General features: G+C 35.7%; 1 protein-coding gene across 7 annotated transcripts in view; it reads right to left on the bottom strand.

Annotated features, from left to right (window-relative positions):
- The window catches only part of AGTPBP1 (ATP/GTP binding carboxypeptidase 1), a 149934-nt gene that overhangs the window by 61506 nt on the left and 68904 nt on the right, over positions 1-19524 (bottom strand). For 6 of the 7 annotated variants that reach the window (XR_012495819.2, XM_019750135.3, XM_019750132.3 and 3 more), the window contains 3 exons: positions 16711-16808; positions 13306-13422; positions 2456-3171 (listed from right to left, as the gene is read on the bottom strand). Coding sequence is in view for 6 of the 7 variants with exons in the window: in XM_019750135.3 (XP_019605694.3) it covers positions 2456-3171; positions 13306-13422; positions 16711-16808 (931 nt within the window). In the remaining variant the exon portion in view is untranslated. The remainder of the gene's footprint in view (positions 1-2455; positions 3172-13305; positions 13423-16710; positions 16809-19524) is intronic. The other variant, XM_019750133.3, reaches the window with a different exon arrangement.

The following is a 19524-nucleotide window of genomic DNA, read 5'->3' as shown; positions in this document are numbered from 1 at the left end:
CTCTGACAATGTATTTTAAGTGACAGAACTGCCCATTTATATTAGACTAAACCCAAAATTAATATTTCAGGGAAATATCTGCCCTGCTCTCAGCCCTCATTAATAAAGATTAATTAAGCAGCGCAACTTTCATGAAAGGATATCAATCCTTCCTTCCTTTACGTCAGCTGCCTATTAAAATATATGGTTCTCCAGTCAAAACAAAACAATACATATTTTCTAGGTACCCAGGGACCTCAAACTTACTGACATTCAATATTTATTAAAGGCTTGGCTCAGAAAAAAATAATTTGTGCAGGGCAGTTTGAAAAATGTACAGCCTATTTCGTTCAACAAATACTCAAAAGTTCACATGATATGTGACCAACAGCAAACCTGTACTTTATTAGGTTTCAACCTAAGGAAGACTGCTCAAAGAAAGAGGACACAGGTCACTAGAGCTGAGGGTGACAGCTCCTCACCTGCAGCACAGATATTTTGGGGATCCACAGGATAGGTATTACAGCTATTCATGGCCTTCATACATTTATTTGCAATAAAGCTACACTTAATTAAAACATTAAGTTTCTTTACTTATCAATCTCGATAAAGATATGAACTGAAAAAGTTACCAAATGTTTATCAGAGGCTCTGCTTGGCAAGAATATGTCTTTAACACAAATGAGTTAAACACTTAATAGGAGTTTTGAATGAGAATCTTTCATAACATAAAGTCCAGGAGGGGAAATAAGAAGTATCATTGGTAATTAAAAACTAAGGCTGAAAATCAGAGACTTATACAATAGTTATACCTCTATTCCACAATTCTCTTTCCTTCTAATCTTACCTCAGATACTACAGGCTAACAAGAAGAAAACAAAATTTCAGATTGAAGCGACTTAATAAGGAAACTTGTTCTTAGGGTTTAAAGAACACTTAAAGTTCAGGAAGTGCCTTCTGTAGTCAAGATGACATCTTTGACTTTGGAGAGCCTAAGGGCTAATTCTGGAAAGGAGAAAAATCAAGTTGCTGACTGATTCTGGTTTACTCCAGGTGCATCGACTCAGGTCCTTCAAAAAGCAAATGCCAAGACCCAATTAGATGTGCAAGAGATCTATTGGGGGAAAACACATGTGAATAATGAAGGGAACAGGAAGCAGCAGTAAGTAAGGAGGGCCTTCAGGTCTGTTCAAAAATCATGTCTGACACCTGGAAAAGGAGACCGCACTGAGCAGGAAGAGCCACAGATTGCATTGCAGCTCTGTAAAAGTCAACCATGCCAACAGGGCGCCCCAGGGCAAAGACTGTCTATTAGCAGATCTTTGCACTGGTCAAGGGTGGGTCAGCTCTAGTAACTCCACCATCGTCAACCCATGACCTCAGCATGAATGCTGCAATAGATCCTGAAGGTATGGCAGCTGTAACTACAAGCCTCACAGCAGGTTCTCTCATAAAGGGAAAGATGAGCAGCTCATTGTCATGGCGGCCACAGTCCACCCCTTGTGTTGCACAGATCCACTTCACCTCCCATATTTGGAAAGAAGCTCCTCCACAGTTCCTTCCTATGTGCCTCTCAAGAGAAACTTAGAAGAAAAACAAGGGCAGGACAAACTTAGTCCCCATCACTGCAATCGTTCTTAGGGCCACAACTCCCCAACTCCATCCTCCAATATCTATCTAAATCCCTCTCACCTTCAGCTACCTCTCTAGGTCTTGGTGGCTGATCCAATTAAGTGACCCAAACTCTTATTCCTAAGGGGTCTGAGCCCCTGGCAATCATGTCATTCTGATTCCAGGGTGGCTGTGACATGTCCACTCACACTTAGAATTACTGAGCTCTTGAGTTCCACACATATGCAACCTGTTGCCATTGTGTAAAAGCAATCCTATCTCCTTGAGCAGATAATAATCAAGTCATACCAAAAATGTATTTATATGCCAAACATTCACTAGTTCACAAAAATTAATACTATCTGTAATTTCTAAAAATAATTGGCAAGATTTAATAACTTTAGTTACTGCTATTATAAATCGCAAATTTTTATAATGCTATTTCCAATTTCAAATTTTACAATGAAATAATACTGGCCATATTGCTATTTTTAAATCATATATCTAAATCAAGTTCAAAAGATAATCAAATTACTAAATAAATATATATTACTAATATAATAGTCATTCAAAGATTACTAAATAATCTGTTTTTATATTTTCAGATTCAATCTAAATAAAAAATTTCTAAATTGTCCAATGGTTAGGTTTACTGAGCTGGCTTCATTTGAATAAGTAATAAGCTTAGAAAATAAACCAAGTAAACCCAGAAGGACAATTTCAAAACAATGTAAAATTCCCAAAGCATGATAAAAAATTACAGTAACTTTAATTCACAGTAACTTTCTTCCTAAATACCCAAAGTAGTTTTTTTAAGTATGCCTCGTATTTTGACAATGGTCTTTAGAAGGAATCTGCAACTCACCTTTGTACACCATAAGGCCTTTCTAAAATAGGCTCTTTGAAAGGAGGCGGAATGTGACCAAAATAATCAGGATAAGCCACCTCTGAATATTCTGGGACAGACTTTGTATTTTTCACAATCTCAATATAGAGATCTGAGTCGTGTAGCGTTGGTCCATCAGACACTTCAACTGACGCTTGTTCCACTGATGAAGTAGACTCAGTATCTTCATCATCCTCAGTTTCAACTCCAGTGCAGCAAAGCTTCCCTAGCTGAACTGTTCTTCCCTCAAACAGAACATTTCCACAAGTAGTCATGTGTGGGCATGCTTTAGCGCACGAAACAACAGTAAGAGGGAGGCTGTAGTCCTTCTTCATTCCTGCAGTAAAACCCGAGGCTGTTTGAGAAGGAATATTCTGCAATGTAATTCGGTCCAAGGCCTTCACAATATCATTGTTTAAGCCATGGACTGATGAAATAGTTCTATTTTGATCACCTAGCTGCTGGTGTAACGTTCTGCCATTATCTTTAATATCTTCTTTTGCCAGATCCATAAAGGTACATTTCTTATCACCTTCATCTCCTTTAGGAGACACATTCGTCTTCACTGTAACTCCTTTTCTTAAATTGCCTGAATTCCCAGATGCTTCTTCTCCCGCCGTAGGAACAACAATAGGACCACGTACTTTCCCCTCAAACACCAAAGGCTTTGGTTCTTTAGAGATTAAGTCACAGTCCTTTGAAAATAAAAAATATGTTTAATCTTTCATCTGTAAATATTAAAACACATTAACAAAACTACAATCATATTCATTTTATATGCTACTCTGGAAACCTAACATTTGAAAATTTTAAAGATGGGGAGACGTCATCAAAATGGCGGCGTGAGGTGAGCCTCTGTAAAGCTCCCCTGGAATTTACAACAAATCGAACACCAGTAACTCCACAAAGGACTCCTTGCACAGCAGACAGGCAAGACGAAGAAGCCCACTACTGAATTCACCTAAAGGTGGGCGAATTGCACAAGCGGGGGAGGACGGAAGGGAGAAGTGCGGAGATGGAGCCACGAGGGTGCAGACCTAGCACAGTGCTCCAAGCTCTCTGCAGCCTGGAACTACCACAGCTGTGGGAGAGGGAAGAACTTGGACTGCTAGGGCTCCGCTTATGGCCCACAGGGCCAAGGGGGCAGCATATAACACGGCTAAAACCAACGTTCAAGGCAGAGACCTCGGAGAAAAGACTGAGGGAAGAAGGCTGAAAACGGTGGTTTAAGCCCTCACTGCCGAGCAGAGAACGGAAGCCTTAGGCACTGAGACTAGCCGCCCTTCCCTCCCCGCCCAGAGCTCGCCATGCCCCCACCTGCCTGGTGCTAGAAGCAGAACAGTAGCAGTGTCAGATCAAAAAAACAGAATAGTGGCTGTTCTGAGAACTGTGGACCGCAGACACAGATTCACAGCCCAACTAGTTCCAGCAAAGGGGCGGGAGCTGTGGAAGCAGGACCGGCTGCGGTGGTGGTCGCTGCCATTGCTCTGGGCCACCTCTCACAACTCACCCTGCCCCTGGCCCCACCTATCTGGGCGGATCCCTGCAGGAGTAAACAGAACTGCTGAAACATACAGGCTCTGAATCTGATCTGATGTAGGAAGAGCTTTGGAACTTCAAAAGTTCTCCACATACCCACACAGACACTATGCCCTGTGACCCAGGCGAACTATTAACAGAAGAGAAGCCGTCTCCCAGGGAATCCCCCCATTGTGTGGGAAGCTGGAACAGTGCAGAGAAAAAACAGCACTACTGTGTGAGAGAGAAGAAAAAGGCTGCAGTCGGAGAGAAAACATTCTGCCAACAAGTACTAGAAAACAAAAGAAAGACCTCTTCCTATCTACTTGTTGCAGAAGCCACTCCTGTAGATGTCTAGGAAGAGAAATAATAAATCAGTAATTGCCATGAATAACCAAGGCAACAAGACAGCTCAGAAAGAAAGTGAAAAGTCTCCAGAAAAGGAACTTAAAGATATGGAAATATGTGACTTAAATGACAGAGAATTCAAGATTGCAGTCCTGAAAAACCTCAACGAGATGCAAGAAAACACAGATAGGCAGTTTAATGAACTCAGAAACACAATCAAAGAACTAAATGAGCATTTTACGAAAGAGATTGAAATTTTAAAAAAGAACCAAATAGAATTTCTGGAGATTAAGAACTTAATAGAAGAAATTAAGAATGAAATAACCAGTTTAGGTAGTAGAGTTGACCAGATGGAGGAAAGAATCAGTGACATCGAAGATAGAAACCTGGAAATTACACAGATGGAAGAAGAAAGAGACTTGAGACTTGAAAGAAATGAAAGAACTCTACAAGAACTTTCTGACTCCATCAGAAAGAGCAATATAAGAATAATGGGCATACCAGAAGGAGAAGAAAGAGAGAAGGGAACAGAGAATATATTCAAACAAATTGTCGATGAGAACTTCCCAAACTTGTGGACAGAACTGGATCCTCAAATCCAAGAAGCAAATAGAACACCTAATTAAAGAAGAACAAGTAAAACCCAAGGTCAGCAGAAGAAAGGAAATAACAAAAATCAGATCAGAACTAAACGAAATAGAGAACAAAAAGATAATAGAAAAAATTAATGTGACAAAGAGCTGGTTCTTTCAAAAGATTAACAAAATTGACAAACACTTGGCTAGACTCACTAAGATAAAAAGAGAGAAGACACTAACAAAATCAGAAACGAAAAAGGGGAAGTTATCACGGACACCACAGAAATACAAAGGATCATTCAAGAATACTATGCAGGATTATATGCTACCAAATTCAATAACCTAGAAGAAATGGACAAGTTCTTAGAAACATATAGCCTTCCAAGGCTGAACCATGAAGAACTGGAAAATCTAAACAGACCGATCACCAGTAACGAAACTGAATCAGTCATCCAAAACCTTCCCAAAAGCAAAAGTCCGGGACCAGATGGCTTCACTAGTGAATTCTACCAAACCTTCAAAGAGGATCTAATACCAATCCTGCTCAAACTCTTCCAAAAAAATTGAAGAAGAGACAGTACTCCCTAACTCATTTTATGAGGCCAACATTACCCTGATACCAAAACCTGGTAAGGACAACGCAAAAAAAGAAAACTACAGACCAATATCTCTGATGAATACAGATGCAAAAATCCTAAACAAAATTCTAGCAAATCGAATACAACAATGCATTAAAAAGATTATTCATCATGACCAAGCAATCTTAAGAAAAAAGAACAATACTGGAGGTATCACACTCCCTGACTTTAGCTTGTACTACAGGGCTACAATAATCAAAACAGCATGTTATTGGCAGAAAAACAGACACATAGACCAATGGAATAGAATTGAGAACCCAGAAAGAAAACCACATAAATATGGACAGATAATTTTTGACAAAGAAGCTAAAAACATACAATGGAGGAAAGACAGCCTCTTCAATAAATGGTGCTGGCAGAACTGGATAGCCACGTGCAAAAGAATGAAACTGGACTGCTATCTGTCACCATGTACAGAAATTAATTCAAAATGGATCAAAGACTTATGCATAAGACCTGACACAATAAACTGCATAGAAGAAAACATAGGTACTAAACTTATGGACCTTGGGTTCAAAGAGCATTTTATGAATTTGACTCCAGAGGCAATGGAAGTAAAAGCTAAAATAAACGAATGGGACTATATGAAACTTAAAAGCTTCTGCACAGCAAAAGAAACCATCGACAAAATAAAGAGGCAACCAACTGGATGGGAGAAGATTTTTGCCAACAGTGTCTCCGATAAGGGCCTAATATCCAAAATATACAAGGAACTCATGCAACTCTACAACAAAAAGACAAACAACCCAATTGAAAAATGGGCAGAGGACCTGAAGAGACATTTCTCCAGAGGACATACAAATGGCAAATAGACATATGAAAAAATGCTCCACATCACTAATCATCACATCACTAATCATCAGAGAAATGCAAATAAAAACCACAATGAGATATCACCTCACCCCAGTCAGAATGGCTATCATCAACAAGACAAATAGTAACAAGTGTTGGAGAGGCTGTGCAGAAAAAGGAACCCTCATACACTGTTGTTGGGAATGCAGACTGGTAGGCAGACTGGTAGGCACGTTATGGAAGGCAGTGTGGAGGTTCCTCAAAAAATTACAAATAGAATTACCATATGACCCAGCAATCCCTCTCCTGGGTATCTACCCCAAAAATCTGAAAACATCTATATATAAAGACACGTGTGCTCCAATGTTCATTGCAGCTTTGCTTACGGTGGCCAAGATATGGAAACAACCAAAATGTCCTTCGATAGATGAATGGATAAAAAAGTTGTGGTATATATACACAATGGAATACTATTCCACGGTAAGAAAAGATGATATAGGAACATTTGTGTCAACATGGATGGATCTTGAGAGTATAATGCTAAGCGAAATAAGTCAGACAGAAAAAGCAGAGAACCATGTGATTTCACTGATATGTGGTATATAAACCAAAAACAACAAAAGAACAAGACAAACAAATGAGAAACAAAAACTCATAGACACAGGCAATAGTTTAGTGGTTACCAGAGGGTAAGGGGGGTGGGGGGTGGGAGATGAGGGTAAGGGGGATCAAATATATGGTGATGGAAGGAGAACTGACTCTGGGTGGTGAACACACAATGGGATTTATAGATGATGTAATGCAGAATTGTATACCTGAAATCTATGTAATTTTACTAACAATTGTCACCCCAATAAATTAAAAGAAAAAAGATGGATAAAACAGCGTATGTTTTAATTTTGCTAATAAAAGACAAAATATGTAACCACAACAAAATTCATTACACATATTTTACTTTTTTCTAAAATAAAAATAACGCCTATATATGTAATAGAAACATGGGAAATTTTAGAAAAATAAAGACATTAAAGTCGTCCAAAATTCTATTAAAGAAAACACAATTAACTAAATTATAGTTCATGAATTCAACAAATATTTACAAGTGTCTGTTTTGTGCAATAGTTAGAATGTCTGCTTTTTGCCAAGCACTATTTCAAGTGCTTAAGACCCATCAGTTAAAAAACACAAAACAACTCATCCCTTTTGCAGCTTACATTCTTCTACAGGAGGAGGGGAGAGGGCTGTCAATACAACAATAAGCATGATATATTTTATGGAACATTAGAAGGGTAAAGTATTATAGCAAACAACGGGAGAAAAGGGGCAACATGAATTTGGGAGTACTGAGGCAAGAAAAGTGCATTGCCACTTTAAATGCCGTGAATTAGGGAAACCTCACTGAGATGAAATATTAGCAAAGACAGAGAGGACCTCCACTGCACAGGCCCCAGAGTGGGAGAATGGCTGTGTGTTCAGAGAACAGCAAGGAAATTTGCATGACTGAACAAAATGAGCAAGATGAATTCTAAGAGGTAAAAGAGAGCCAGAGGCTGTAGGGTTGTAAAAATTTTGGTTTTTATATTGAGCGTTTTGAGAAGAGTTTCTCCGAATCCTATAGGAAAACAACTCACAGATTCCAAAAGACAATGAATCCCAAACAACAGTTAAACATAGTCAACACTATCGGGAAACGGCAAAACACTGAAGCTAATGAAATTATCTTAAAATTCACCAGAAACAATTTCTTATAAAGTGAAAAGTTAAACTGATCATACATACTACCCAGTAATTTCATCTGTAGGTATTTACCCGAGAGAAATGAAGGAATATTTCCATAAAAAGCATTGTACACTGACGTCAGTACCAATTTTATTCATAATAGCCCCAAACTGCAAACATTCTAATACTCATCAAATGAGTGGATAAAGAAATTGTGGTGTATTCATACAATGAAATAATATTCAGCAATAAGGAAAGAACACTTATACATGCAATAATGTGGGTGAATCTCAAAAACATATGCTGAGCAAAAGAAGCTTTACACAAAAGAGTACATACTATATGATTCCAGTTATGAGAAGTTCTAGAACAGACAAATTAACCTAGAGTGACAGATATAACAGAGCAGTAGTTAATGAGACAGGAGATGAGAAAATTGACTTAAAAAGGGCCCAAGGAGACTTTCTAGGGTGATGAAAATAATTCCGTATCTTGATTAGGTTGGTAGTTACACAGTTGCATAAATTTGTCAAAACTCATTGAACTTAAATATATGTAATTTATTGCATATAAATTATACTTCATTATAGCTGACTTTAAAAAATTAGCCAGAGGAAAAAAGAGACCAAGTTTCAATAATGTTTCCAAAAAAACACACTTTCAGACCGAAAGACAGACGGAAATACAGTCAGACACTAAAAGACATATTTCAGGCAGGAGGAAAGTAATTTAGAGAGAAGGTCTGAGAAACAAGAAGAAATTAAAAATTAAGAGGTAGTGAAAACATGGGTAAATCTTAAACAAAGAATGTAAAACACAAAGCACCATCATGTAGGTTTTTTAAAAGCTAGAGCTAAAATATAAATTAAAAGCACAGAAGTTGGTTTGGGAGGTGATCAGAGTTAAAGTACTCTAAGTTTCCTTTTATAATTAAGAAAAAGAGGAAAGAAAGGTCCTGGTAACTTCAGAATTTAGTAAATATGTAAGTTACTAGGTTGGTGCAAAAGTAATTGCAGTTTAAAAGGTTAAAAATAATTGTAAAAACCGCAATTACTTTTGCACCAATCTAATACACTATCAAGTAACTAAAATTTTTGCATATATGTCAATACCAAAACTTACACTTTAACTGAAAGCAGTTTATTGTACATAAATTATATTATACTTCAACAAAGTTGATGAAAATAAAAAATAACAAGACCGTATATAGCTTTTAAACTAATAAGGGTGAAAAACTAAAACAAGAAAAAAATCATCCAAATGAAGGCAAGGAAAAGTGACAAAAATACAGAGATAAAACAAAAATACAAAATGAGATCTCATAAAGATAAATCCAAATATAGGAATAATGTTATGTAAATGAACTAAATGCCCCAGTTAAATGGCAAAGACTCAGACTTGAGATTTAAATCCAACTATATACTGCTTAAAAGATACACATTTAAGGGTATCAAAACGTTGAAAATAAAAAGATTTTAAAAGACACCAGGGAAGTAACCAAAATTCATGTAACCACATTAATATTTTTTTAAAAAACACTTTTGCATTAAAAGTCTTAGAGATAAAGACAGTAACTTCATGATAAAAAGTTCAATTCAAAAGGAAAAGAAATCATATTAGATTTATACAGAATAAATAAATCTCAAAAATATGTATAACAAAAACTGACAGACCCGCAAAAAAAAGACATTCATAATCATAGAGAAATTTTAACACACACTTTTCACAGTAATTGATAGCATAGGAATAAAAATCCATAAAAACTGAAAAAAAAATTCTCAACACAATTAACCATCTTTTCCTAATAGGCAAATATACAATTGTGCCTTACCACTACAGAAGAACTCTTTTCAAGGACACAAGAAATAGTAACAAAAGTTGACCTTATTTGAAAACCATAAAATAAGCCTCAAAAATTTCACAGGATTATTAATAATAAAGAATATGTCCTCTTATCCTAAACATGCTAAAAATCAATAAAAATATAAATTAAATTTGAAATTAAAAAGCCAGCTTTGACATTACCAAAGAATCAAAGAAAAAAATAATAATGGAAATAAAGTTTCAAAACAAAGATTATGAAAATACTAAATATGAAAATTTATGTGATGCAACTAAAACACTAATTACAATAAAATTGATAGCTGAAATATATAAATATTATAAAATAAGAAAGGCTGAAAAGTACTGGATGCTTATCTTAAGATGATAATACAAAAAATGTAATAAAAAAGAAGAACAAAAGCAGGAAAAATCAAGACATGGCACTCTAAGTACATTAACTTCAAAAACATGCTAAAAGTGATTGTAGGGAATAGCAGGTGAGAAGGGAATTAGTTTTCCTGATTAAATTATGTGAAACTATTTGACTCTTTAAACTCTCCATGCATAACTTTAATAAAAATTTTAAGCCAAATTAAAAAGGATAAAAGAAAGAAAGAACTCATGTGAGTTCGATTCCCATATGGGCCAGTGAGCTGCGCCCTCTGCAACTAGAATGAAGACAATGAGCTGCAGAGCAGCTGGATTGGTCAGCTGGTTGGTGTGCGAGCTCTCAACCACAAGGTTGACGGTTGGACTCCTGCAAGGGATGGTGGGCTGTGCCCCCTGCAACTAAGATTGAACAATGGCAACTGGACTTGGAGCTGAGCTGCGCCCTCCACAACTAAGATTGAAAGGACAACAACTTGACTTGGAGCTAATGGGTCCTGGGAAAAGCACACTGTTCCCCAATAAAGTCCTGTTCCCCTTCGCAAATAAAATCTAAGAAAGGAGGGAAGGAAGGAGGGAGGGAAGGAAGGAAGGAAGGAAGGAAGGAAGGAAGGAAGGAAGGAAGGAAGGAAGGAAGGAAGGAAGGAAGGAAGGAAGGAGAGAAAGAAAAACAAAACATAACAAAAATCCATACGGTAAATGTCATCATGCTACCACAGATGTATGAAAAAAAGAGCTGTGAAAATGCAGAATTTTGCAATTTCCCATATTCTGCCATCAAGAAACAAAAGCAAATAAAACTATAACTGTCACTACAAATAATCACAGCTTTTAAAGCATGGTAAGGTCTCCTCAAAAAGTATGTTGATAATTACTTTAATAATTCCATATGTTGTCTTCAAATGCATTCATTTTGCCTCCACCTGGCCATTGAATAATAGCCTTCACACATCTGGAAACAAAGTGGGTGGTGTTCAGGATTCAAACACACACATCAAGTAATCTTAAGGTTCACTGGTTGATGCTGAAAATGACATGCTAATCGAGCGGAAAAAGTCACAATCAAAAGTAATTTCATTTATATTAACTATCTCATGATCTGCCAGTATTTGATATGATGATGTCTGGAAAAAAAATTCTTTCAAACACTTCCTATCTGGAAACAACCAATATTTTTAATTCTCCAAAGTACATCACTTAAATACCACTGTCTATATGTAGTTCCAACACAGACTTCAAAAAATAGACTAAAGTACTTGAACAGTGCATTCCTCTGAAACTTAAAAATGAGATAGTCAAGTGCCAAAACAACTACTTTAGAAATGATTTTCCAATTATTTAAATAAAAGACAATGTACCATAACATATGCCATAGAAACAGAGCTAATTAGTCTACATAAAACTTTATGGCAAAATAAAGAATGTACTAATACATAGTATCTGAAACACTTGAAGTAGCTTCCTTTGCTGAAACACAATAAAAAGGAGCACTCACTTGGGAAGACTTTTCAGAGCTCTCTCCCACTCAAACCTGTCTTTACCATCTGATCCTGGACACACCAAATCTAACCAAAAGTAGGAACCTGTCCTAGGAGCAGCCAACTAAAGGCCAAGCTGTTCATAGGTACCAAAGCACAAAACCATCAAGGGTAGCCCACTCTCGGTGATGAACTAATAGGCAAACATATAAGAAGAACTCATCATCATAGTCTACAAGAAAGAAGAACTGGCTTGCAAAAGAATGAGAATCAAAATCTTGGCCTTCACAGCCACTAAAAGATTTCTCTATCCCTACAATTTTTAACAGCATTACATAGCACTCATAGGCACACAGACAGGGTGATTTCTTCACATAACAATCAATCCCTTCTTCCAATCTCTTCCACAATATTTTTCTGCTATGAGTTAGCAGTATTCGTTATCTCTGGGGTTTACTTTTAAAGAGTTCTTACCTGGGCAAAAAGGTGTTAAAAGAACAGTCACATACTTCCTGTAGGTTGAATGGAAGAAAATCATCCTGTATCCTTTCCCAAATGCCTCTTCCTACTTTCTTCTTTTCTTTTTTGACAAAACCCTCTCTCTTTCCTGCCTTTTTCTTTTAATACTCCTGATTTCAGAGTACCTTTTAACATACCCCCAAATCTACTGGGTATGGGGAGTACAAAGATGCTGGGGAAAGGGGAAGAGGGCAACTTGCTGCTGCTTCTGCTGCAGCCAAAGCTCATAAATTCCCAAAGAGAAATCGGAATAATTAGAACTGTGAGATGTAAACATTAGCTATCAAGTATTTCTCTTCTTTATATCTCACATGTAACCTTCACATAGCAGGAAGAGCTAGATAAATCTGAGATTATCTGGTTCAAACCCTTTATTTTACAGTTTAAGAGCCTAGGCAGTTTCAGGGACTTATTCAAGGACCCACCACAAGCAGCAGCAGAGTGAGAAGAAGAAACTAGATCTTCTAACTGCCATCAATTCAATCAGCTTTACTTGTGTAATACAGTCTGAATTCCAGTAAATAAATGAGGGTAAGAAATGTTAACAAGAAGTTGCTCTACCTATGAATCCACTTAGATTTAAAGACTTCAAGTTGTTCTCTCCCCCCCCAACATTTCATGATTTATATAGTGACTATTAGAAAGAAAAAAAAATGAACATGCATAGACTACATTTTTAATTCAGCAGCTTCTTAGATCTCATCTTTCTTTAGTTGAATGCAACTGATACAAAGAAGACTTTAAAATAAGATTCTGAAATGCCATTTTAAAAATTATTTTTTAAAAAGAGTAAAAAACTGTCAAAGTAACCAAAGTGATGAAAAAATTAAAAAACTAGTCTAAACATTAAATGAGCTGGTCCTCTCATTTTACAAAATGTAGGAGTAATTGTGCAATGTCACTCAAAAAACACTACTTTCATTTTTTAGAAATGAAAATCAGAATAAAAACAGTGGTTATAGGCCTGAGGGATAAAAAATAACTTTTTCTTAAAATCAGTAAAGATGCTTAATTTTCTATATTTATACCTGAAAATCATCAACAAGCTCAGGGAAAAGGTGTTCATACATTTTAAGTTCTTCTATCGTTCGTCCTGGTTCTTGCTGGGGTTTTAGTTTGTTAATATCTGTTTCAATGTCATCATTCTGAAATAATAAAAATCTCATGTCACCAGTTAAGAAAAACGTAAAATTACAGAACACATTTCAGATTTAAACTTTTCCAAATTATTAATTACATGTAATTCGAGAATGGTCACTGAATAAAGACTGTATTACTTTTGCCATAAGTTAAAATTTGCTTGTATTTTTGGGTTGTTGTGTTGTTGTTTTTGGTTGTTTTGTGTTTTGTTTTTATCAAAAGTTATTCTAATACAACATGGTATTTGGGCTCCTCAAGACAGAAAAACTAGTGTAAAGATCAAGATTAAAGTATGCTCCCCCAACCTCCCTAATTGACATCATTTTGCTCATAATTAAAGGGAAGCCTAGAACTTAAGCTAAATTGATAAACGTAAGTATACGATGGTAGTGGTGATAATCAAAATAACTAACATTTATTGAGCACTGAAAATACGTGAAGCACTATGCTAAGGATTTTGCATATTATTATCTAATTCAATCTGCATAAGAACACTATGGAGTAAACAGTATCATTTTTTCCATTTAACTGAAGAGGAAACTGAGGTACAGAGAGGTTAAGTGGCTTCCTCAAAATTACACAGCTTGCAAAGAGAGAAGCCAAAACGTAAAACTAGTCAGTGATTCCAGAGCATACACTGTTAGTCAACATAAATGTACTGCCTCAGGAGAGACAAATGATTATCATGCTCTCTTAACATGGTTAATAGTGCACTTAGAAAAAGCTCAGTGTCACCATCCCCTCTGTTTTTCAGGAAAAAGAAAAGGAGTGCAACAGCCAGAAATGACTTCTGTACCCCTTCGGAAAGAAGAGGGTAAATTTTAAAAAGAAGTATGACCTCAGAGAAATAGGGTATGTATCCAGAATCAATTTGGTCTGTATCTGTTCAAAGAGATAATGTACACATGATGGGAAGACGAGCATCTGTTTACCTGCTATCCAAGCTATTCTCTAGGACCCTCAACTCTGGCCTTGCACAAATGCAAACTCAACATTACCGTCATTGATGGCTAATTTTCAATTGGTACTCATTTTTAATTTTACATTTATCTTACTACCACAGAGTAAACTATGTATTTTTCAGCCTTAAATTTATTCTACTATGCTTCAATCCTTAAAATGTTTTCTATAAACATGAATCCGACTATATTCATACATTTTTATTTTAATAAGTAATTTAAAAGGGAAAACGTACTATGCATTCTTTGTATTTCATATTCAGGAATTTAGCTATTATTAGTATAACCAATAAAAAGATTTTCCCCACTGCCATAAATAATAAAGACTGGTTTAATTTAAAGTTTCATGTTAATTATTGTATCATTATTATGTAATTATTATTACATGTTTCATTTCATGTATCTTAAATTATGCATTGATGAATCAAAATATTTAATTTTCTTGATTAGCATCTAATAAAATAGACAATGCTATCAAAATAACAAAAGAAATTTACAGAGGCATTATTTTCTCTATCCATACTAGCTCATATTATTTTGTGAAAATACAGCCTTATGTAATTGCTATCTACTTTGAAAAAAAAAATAATTTATCTGTAAAACAGGCATAGTGAGGAAAGAAAACTTTACTTTGAAAGATCAGTAACTGTGTTTTGGTTTGGAGAAAAACAAAGATGAAGAGCTACTGACAGACATAGAAGAAATAAAACCACCGTCTACCACTTTTTAAAGTTCTTCTAGAGTTAGGAGCAGCAGGATGGCTCAGTTGGTTGGAGCACAAGCTCTTAATGACCGGGTTGCCGGTTCGATTCCCTCATGGGCCAGTGAGCTGCACCCTCCACAACTAGATTGAAGACAATGAGCTGCCGCTGAGCTTCCAAAGGAGCAGCCCGATGGCTCAGTTGGTTAGAGCACAGGCTCCGGTTTGATTCCTGCATGGGATGGTGGGCAAGATTGAAAACGGCGATTGGACTTGGAGCCAAGCTGCGCCCTCCACAGCTGGATTGAGGGACGAAGATGATGACTTGACTTGGAGCTGATGGGCCCTGGAAAAAAAACAGTTCCCCAACATTCCCCCCGCCCCGCAAAAAATTTTCTTCTAGAGTTAAAGAGGGGGAAAAAAGAATGCATTGAAGCTTATATACTGACAAGTCCTGGCTATCTGGAAGTGAGTCTTCTAGAACCTCCAGGTTTCTATACAGCTCCAAAACTGAAAAATCTGGGGTAAACTGAATGGAATCACCACGGTGAGAAAAAAAGTCTCTAAGACTACAACCACAATAGAACACAAATATTTTATATCCACTACAACATAGCAGGTTCACCTGAAGCATGAACGAAGTGATGGAATTTAGATAAAAAGAAAAAAATAAGGAATATCCAAATGTAACAGCCAATGAGAGTGAGAGGCGGACAGAGGTAAAGAATAAAAATAAAATAATACAACTCAGCAGCAGTCTCAAAGAACCCACAATTCCACAGCCTTTGAAGAAAAATAACATTTTATTATAGCATGATGGTAAAGAGAGTAAACATTCACACCAGACTGCTTTATTCTGAATCCTGGCCCTACCTCTTATAAGATACACTTGACAACCTTTCTGTCCCTTTTTTCTAATGATTAGCCTATAAAGCAGAGGTAATAATACCATGTATTCCCCACACACACCAAGAAAAGGACTAAGCTAAATCGTTGAAAAGTGAAGGCATTAAGCAGACATTTTTATACATTTTTTACTAAAATGGCCTTTCTACCACTAAATTAAAGCAAAATATAAAGTATCTACACTTGTAAAAGTGCCATAAAATTCTGAAAACTCACCTGCCTCTTTACCTAATATCTCATATATGACAATAATTTTTCTTTTCTCAATTCAATAAACACTTTTGTCCATTTCCTTCTCTAACTAACTGAAATTTAAGAATCATTATGCAAACACTAATCCTTACCAAGAAGCCATCCGTTAGATTTTCCTACTATTTTGTATCCCCAAAAGATTGTTGAAAGATATATAGGTTGAGACTTCAAGTCTCAAACCACTTCACTTCAAACTTAGATTTCCTTAGACTTTAAAATCTAAGTCAAAAAGGACAGATAAAATCTTCCTGGTCAGAGAGAGTGAAAATAAGTTATTTTAAGGTCCTTTTCAGACCAATACATTCAAAGCAACATTATTTTCCCTTTCAATAGCTTACTGTCCATAGTCAGCCACAATAAAAAAATGTGGACAAAACAAATTTATCTACCATTAGCTATATTTATTTATCCAATCTTTGTTTTACAACTGTGTATGCAATATATAAAGTTGAATGAAGTCAGAAATTTATACTAACCTTAAAATTTTGATCTAAGTCATCTTCATTTTCAGTTTCATTTTCAGCTTCTAAATCAATATCATCGTTGTCATCACTTTCATCTACTACATCATCCACTGTGATACAAAAGGTGCTATAAGTAAGTAGGTCAGAGGTAAGCATTCTACAACATGTACATCCAATGGTAGAATGTTATGTGTATAAAGTATTTCAATCACCAAATGAAAACGAAAATTTTTATTAAAAAATGTCTCTAAGGCTATCCCAGGTGTTGGGTTTTTTAAATAATGTTTTCATTTTTTTTTAATTAATAATGACTTATGTTGCAACAGCTTGAATGAAGCATCTTGGTTTTCTTGATTTTCTTTTAGTTTATTGGGGTGACAATGGTTAGTAAAGTTACACAGATTTCAGGTGTACAGTTCTGTAATACATCATCTATATATCACATTTTGCGTTCACCACCCAGAGTCAGTTCTCCTTCCATCACCATATGTTTGATCCCTTTTACCCTCATCTACCACCTCCCAGCCCCCTTACCTTCATAGACACAAACAATAGTTTAGTGGTTATCTTGTTTTCTATTTACGATAAATTTCAGTAACTCATTTTATCCCTTTACAATTCACTTCCCATTTGTTTGTTTCAATGACTACCATGTGTCATGTACTGTGTTGTGTGCTGGGAATTTTTTGAAAGATGTGTAAATACAGTCCCTGCCCTCAGAGAGTATATGAGGTTAAAGAACAGAAAAGAGTAAACAAGTAATTATGTTACAAAAGATATACATTAATGAAGGCATACTTAAAAATGCTATGGGAAAACAAGGGATGGAATAACTAATCACAAACTGCTTGGGGCCAAGGGGTCATCAGTGATCACTCTACAAAATGTAATAATTAAGCAGTATCTTGAAAATACAGCAGGTTTCTCAGTGAACATAAAAATGGGTGAGTGTGACTTTTAAGGAAATAATAATGCTAAAATAAAGAATTTACATATCATTGGAAAATAATAAGCTAAGCATGACTTGACTTGTATGGGAAAGTACTAAAAGAGGCAAATAATGAGCAAATGAAGGGTATATAGCAGGCCGAGTAGTTTAGATTTTTAACCTATGGAAGATCAGCACTGAGGATTTTCAAGAGGAAAATGGATGAATCCAACTTAACTTTTTCAAAAGATACTCTGGGAGGTATGAGAGAGAGAGCATGTATGTGGAGGGAAGCCAATTAACAGAGGAAAAGACAATTGTCAGTAATGCAGATGAAGAATGAATACGCATTAGAGAAAAACTCAGGGAACAGGACATGAGGACCATCCATGGATTTGGGGGAGACAAGCAAAGAAGAGTAGGAGAGGGCTTTGAGAGTACTCCTGAAAATAACCAAGTGCTTTAAAACAAAATATAGAATATTTTAAAAGGATACTTTTCTGAACTTTTTTATTTTCTAACTCTACTGAGGAATAAAAATAATTGTACATATTTAAAATGTACAAATATAAATGTATATATTTAAAGTGTAGGTGATTTGATATACACACACTGTAAAATGATTATCAAGATCATAACACATCCATTACCTCACATAGTTAACAATTAACACTTTTTGTGTGTGAGTGTGTATAGTGAGAATACTTAAGATTTACTCTCAGAAACTTTCAGGTAAACAACACCATGTTATTAATTATAGTCACCATGCTGTTCTTTAGATCCTTAGAACTTAATCTTCTTAAAACTGAAAATTTGTACCCTTTGGCCTCATCACCCCATGTACTATAATCTCCAGCCCCTGGCATCTAACATTCTATTCTGTTTCTATGAAATCAGTTGTTTTTTAAGGTTCCGCATATACGAGTAAATGATACCATATAGTACTTGTCTTTCTCTGTCTGGCATATTTCACTTTGCACAATGCCCTCCAGATTCATCCATGTTATTGCAAATGACAGGAATTCCTTTTTTATTGGCTGAATAATATTCACACACCTACCTCATATACTATTATATATGATAGATATATCTCTATTTTATATGTATAGAGATACAAATAGAAATAAAATATATGTGTAGATATAGATAATCACTTTTCCTTTATCCACTCATCCCACAAAGGATATTTAGATTGTTTCCAAATCTTCTCTATTGTGATCAATGCTGCAATGAACATAGGTGTGCAGATATCACTTCAAGATAATTATTTCAATTCCTTTAGCTATATACCTAGGAGTGTGACTGCTGGACCATATGGTAGGTGTTTTTAATTTTTTGAGGAATCTACATACTGTTTTCCATATTGACTGTACCATTTTACATTCTCACCAACCGTGTGTAAGAGTTCTGTTTTCTCCACATCATTGCCAATATTCGTTATCTCGTCTTTTTCATAATAACCATGCTAACAGGTGTGAGGTGGTATCTCATTGTGGTTTTGATTTGTATTTCTCTGGTGATTGGTTATGTTGAGCACCTTTTCATATACCTATTGGCCATTTGTATACTTCGGGGAAATGTCTATTTGAGTCCTTTCCCCATTTTTAAATTGGATTATTTGCTTTTGTACTACTCGGCTGTATGTGTTCTTTATATATTTGAACCCATATTTAACCCCTTATTAGATATATGGTTTGCAAATATTGTATTGTTTCCTTTGTTGTTGTTTATCTTTTCTAAAAACAAACTATTAGTTTTGTTTATCTTTTCTGTCTTTCTAGTCTCTATTTCATTTATTTCTGCTCTAAACTTTACTATTTCCTTCCTTCCACTAACTATGGGCTTACTTTGTTCTTCCTTTTCTGGTTTCTTTAAGTATAAGGTTAGGCTATTTATTT

The sequence above is a fragment of the Rhinolophus sinicus genome, chromosome 16 (assembly GCF_057876585.1).
Source record: "Rhinolophus sinicus isolate RSI-liver-muscle chromosome 16, RSI-T2T, whole genome shotgun sequence".
In the NCBI taxonomy this organism is placed as follows: domain Eukaryota; kingdom Metazoa; phylum Chordata; class Mammalia; order Chiroptera; family Rhinolophidae; genus Rhinolophus; species Rhinolophus sinicus.
Note: the sequence above shows the minus strand (reverse complement) of the source record. Positions and strands in the feature narration are given on the sequence as shown.